The sequence below is a fragment of the Alligator mississippiensis genome, chromosome 7 (genome assembly GCF_030867095.1).
Source record: "Alligator mississippiensis isolate rAllMis1 chromosome 7, rAllMis1, whole genome shotgun sequence".
Taxonomy (NCBI): Eukaryota; Metazoa; Chordata; order Crocodylia; family Alligatoridae; genus Alligator; species Alligator mississippiensis.
Genome location: NC_081830.1, coordinates 36,180,578 through 36,184,929, shown reverse-complemented (window position 1 = coordinate 36,184,929; position 4,352 = coordinate 36,180,578). Strand labels below are relative to the sequence as shown.

At 49.2% G+C, this 4,352-nt stretch overlaps 1 protein-coding gene across 1 annotated transcript; it reads left to right on the top strand.

Annotated features, from left to right (window-relative positions):
• The first annotated feature begins 502 nt into the window (after positions 1 to 502).
• LOC102576778 (olfactory receptor 12D3) lies at positions 503 to 1,441 on the top strand. Its single transcript, XM_006271092.1, has one exon. The coding sequence runs from the start codon at positions 503 to 505 to the stop codon at positions 1,439 to 1,441; it is 939 nt and encodes a 312-aa protein (XP_006271154.1).
• Positions 1,442 to 4,352: the final 2,911 nt, after the last annotated feature.

Here is a 4,352-nt window from a genome sequence, read left to right as displayed (position 1 = left end):
TTTGGGGGATTAGAGTGCAGGGGGTTGAATGAACAGGAAAAGGAATGTTACAGGGTGGAGGGGTGGCTGTAGCTGTGAACAAGGGTGCAAAAAGGGTATGGTAAAGAGGAAGGTGGAAGGCTTAACTGTACAGGTTGGGGAGTATGTTGAAGCAGATCCCTGTCTGATGGGTGAGGAAACTGGGAAATGAGAGTGCATATGAATAAGGTATTAGGGATGGCTACAATGATGAGGGATGAGGGTTGCTAGGTGTGTGGATGACTGTTAGCTGGGATACATAAAGAGCATAGTACGAGGCAGAAGTTGGAGGGGTCCCTGTGACACTGATGGTGGGGAGCATGTTGGAGCACCATTCTAAGGGTCCTATTGATAGTGCAGCATCAGGGGGCAGAGGATCAGGGCTTGGAAAGAGCTGTGGCAGCCCTCCATTCACTCCTGTCATTTTCCTACAGCCACCAGCGCTTCTCTTCTTCATCTCCTCTTGCAAGCTGAGCCCAAGGACATGGATAACATGACACTAGTGACCGAGTTCATCCTGTTTGGGGTGTCAGACACACAGGAGCTCCACAGCTTCCTCTTTGGCTTATTCCTCCTCCTTTACTTGACCAATGTCTCAGGGAACCTGGCTGTGGCTTCCATAACTCTGTGGGACTCCCATCTATGCACCCCCATGTACTTCTTTGTTGGCAACCTCTCTTTCATTGACATCTTCTATTCCTCCACCACGGTGCCTAAGATGTTTGTGGGGCTGGTATGGGGTGGCACTGGTGGGAGCCCCATATCCTGGCGGGGCTGCATCACTCAAATGTTCTTCTTCTACTTCCTGGGCAGCACTGAGGCCATGCTTCTCACTGTTATGGGCTATGACCGCTACCTGGCTGTGTGTCGGCCCTTGCACTACCCACTGCTGATGAGCCGCCGGCTTTGCTGGGCCCTGGCTGGCTCAGTGTGGACAGCTGGATTCTTTCACTCTCTTCTCCATGCCATCATGGCATCATGTCTCTCTTTCTGCTGTAAGCAACACCTTAGCCACTTCTTCTGTGATGTGTCCCCACTCCTTGAGATCTCTTGCTCTGACATCCAGTTCAACCAAATCCTCTTGGCTGGTGTCACTGGCTCCATCATCCTGGGCTGTTTGACTCTCACCATAGTATCCTATGCAATGATCCTGAGGGCTGTTCTGGGCATGCGCTCAGCAGAGGGGCTGCGAAAGGCCTTCTCCACCTGTGGGGCCCACCTGACTCTGGTGGCCATCCGCTATGGGTGCTCTGGGGCTATGTACCTGCGGCCACGTTCCCAGAGGTCTCTGGCTACTGACAGGCTTGTGACAGTGCTGTACACGGCTGTCACACCTGTCCTTAACCCCCTCATCTACACTCTGCGCAACAAGGAGGTCAAGGCTGCTCTGAGGCGGGTCATAGCCAGGCGGGTGTATGCCTAACATGAGTAATTGGGACACTAGGACTTCCCCCTCAGGAGAGTACCTGCTCTTATCTGGGAGTGGGGTATAGGCCATATGGTCATGCCCCTGCTGGGGGTGCTATTGGTAACTGAGTGCAATTCAGCCCCAGTGTGGGAGGTTGACCAGGTCAGGAGACAGGGAATTAGTTACACAGCCTTTTTCCTTTATGGGGAGCCAGCTTCAATCCACCCCAGGGACAGAGAGTACTGCTAGCCCCTATGTGCAAGAAATGGGAAATATTCCTATTTCCTCTGGAGGGCACCAGCTTTAATGCACTTTCAGGGTAAACAGTTATCCCGGTTTAGGGAATGGGGAGTGGGAGCTTGCTACTTCGATGGGTGCTCACTCCAAGCCTATGCCAGGGTATCACTTGGCTGGTTTGGAGATATTGGAATTGGTGTCTAAATTTTTGCACCTGAGGAAGTAGTAACTCTTCCCTGAGCCCAGACCCTAGCTATCCTGGACAACTGTTGGAAAAGTCAGACTTAAATTCACCTATGTCTCTCTTGGGTGTACCCTAGGCCTGGTAAAACACAGTGAGCATTTTATTCTATGTGACATATTGCAACTTCTCTGATTGGGAGCCATCCACTTTGTGGTTGTGGACACAAGAATTGTCATGGGAAAGTGACAGGCAGGATGGGGTGTGGCTGTCCCCTTTTATCATGTCAGGATGAGGGGAGCTGGGGGTAAGATTATCAAGGGGATGGGACAGCACAGGCTATATGATGATGCTGCAGTGCAGAGAAGGAGTTGGGATTGGGGAGCAGGTAGCAGGAGTTACAGGGAAACCTTGTGCCATTGTGGACTGAGGAAGCATGGTGCAAATACTTATTTTCCAAAATCAAAAAATGTAAGCGATTTTTTTTTTATCCAAAGGAAGTCCTTCCCCTCTCCCAAGAATGAGATATAAGAAAAGGTGTTCCCAGCCAAAAAAAGGCAAGTTAAGGAGGACAAAATCATAGGTGCCTAGAGTGGCTTCAAGATATGAAGGGGTCTCCAACCATGTTTCATTAGTGTAATAAATATTCCTTCCTCTGACTGATTGCTTTTCATCCATGAAGCTCATGCCACTTTGTTTACTGGCAGCTTTACAACCCTCTTTGAATTTTACAGTGCCACGTGGTCCTGTTACTCAGATAGGTGATGCCTACAGCCCTTTGTCTCAACACATCTAAAGTGATTAATTGGTTTCATTAGACTCATTACACAAGTGAGGAAACCAAGGCAACGGGAAGGGCAGGAATTGACACAATGGCACCTGAGAACACAACCAAGTCTAAGACCCAGATCCCAGTGAGTTGTGATGCCAAGTTTGATCCACTAGAACACACTGCCTGACCTAGTTACCTCTCCCACCAAGTTGAATTCGCAATTTATGATATTTTCCACATGGAATTCACCCATACTCACCCAGACTGAAATCAAGTCTTTTTCCATCCTTCTTCCACCCAGCCCTCCAACACATACTCACACTATAGTTTATAGGAATAAAATAACATCGCTTTAAATAATTTGTGAGCCCTGTATTAGTGCCCATGATCTTTTAGGCAGGGATTGGTAATCCAGGGCTCTTGGGCCAGATCCAGCCTGCAGAGCCATTTGATCAGGCCATGCACATCCCTCACCTTTGACCTGAACGGAGTCAATCTGGCATGCAGCGATGAAAGTCTGCTAATGGCTCTTCTAGGCTGTGCTGCTGGGTGGCCTTTGGCAACATACTTTTCCTCTGTGTGCTTCAGTGGTCCCTGTGTGTAAAAGAGGGATACCACTTCCTTTCTGAAGCCCTTTCAGATCAACTGAGTTAAAGATGAAAAGAGCTAAAGATGAGGTAGGTATTCTTATTGCTATATTTATAGACTTGGCAGAATTCAATTTTTATTTTTTTTAATATATATTTTTTAATGTTTTTAAAGCATTTCTTTCAATTTTATCAATTTTGAATCAATGTTTATTGATTTAAATGTTTAAGATTGCACACTCAGCTCAGAGTGGGATGCAGCTCCCTGGTCCTTTTAGCCCTTTAGGAGGCAAGCCCTACCTGGTGGGTGGCAGTGGAGGGGCAGCCTGGCCCCTTGATGGCCACAGCCTCCATGAGCAGTGTGGGGGCAGCAGCTGGACCCCAGGGGCACCCGCATTTGCCCTGCCCTGATCACATTGCATCTTCCCATGTTCCCAGAGCTCCTTCCTGGCCTGGCCCCTGCGTGATCGGGACAGGGGCTGAACTCCTGGCAAAGCCTGATCATTCAGGGGCTGGCCTGAGCTTGCCGGGAATTTGGTGCTGCTCTGTGCCTGGTCATGGGCTGGGATCTAGGCACAGGGAGTGGCTGGTGGCACTGGACTCCCAGATGCCAACAGCTCTGCTCCTCCAACCTCTACTCCCAGCACAGCCCTATCAGCACGGCCCCAGCTTCTGCAGCAGTTGCCTGAGCCGCTGCTGGAGGAGCAGTGCGCGGGCAGCACAGCCAGGGCTCTCTCCACCCTGCCTGTGGCACCTGCTCTCTCTCTCTCTCTCTCTCTCTCTCTCTCTCTCTCTCTGTGAGCGAGAAAGGGAGACTTTTCTCACCCTGCCTGCAGTGGCCGCTGCACATGTGTGTGTGGGTATGTGTGTGAGACTACATGTGGCACTCCCTGCATTGAATTTTCTCATCCTGCTCCCAGATTTTTTTTTAATGTCCCCTTTCTATTAATTTTGATGATTACCGATGGGCATTTTTTTTCCGTTGGTCTGTGAGTGCCAGGTAAGATCAATGTTTATTGATAAAAATTGAATCCTACCAAGCCTATATATTTGGGAGGCATTGCTACTCACAACCCATTTCCAACCAGTCCTGTCATATAAAATGTGTTGTATAAATAACAGTCTTCCACATAACCTTATCTGTGTCCA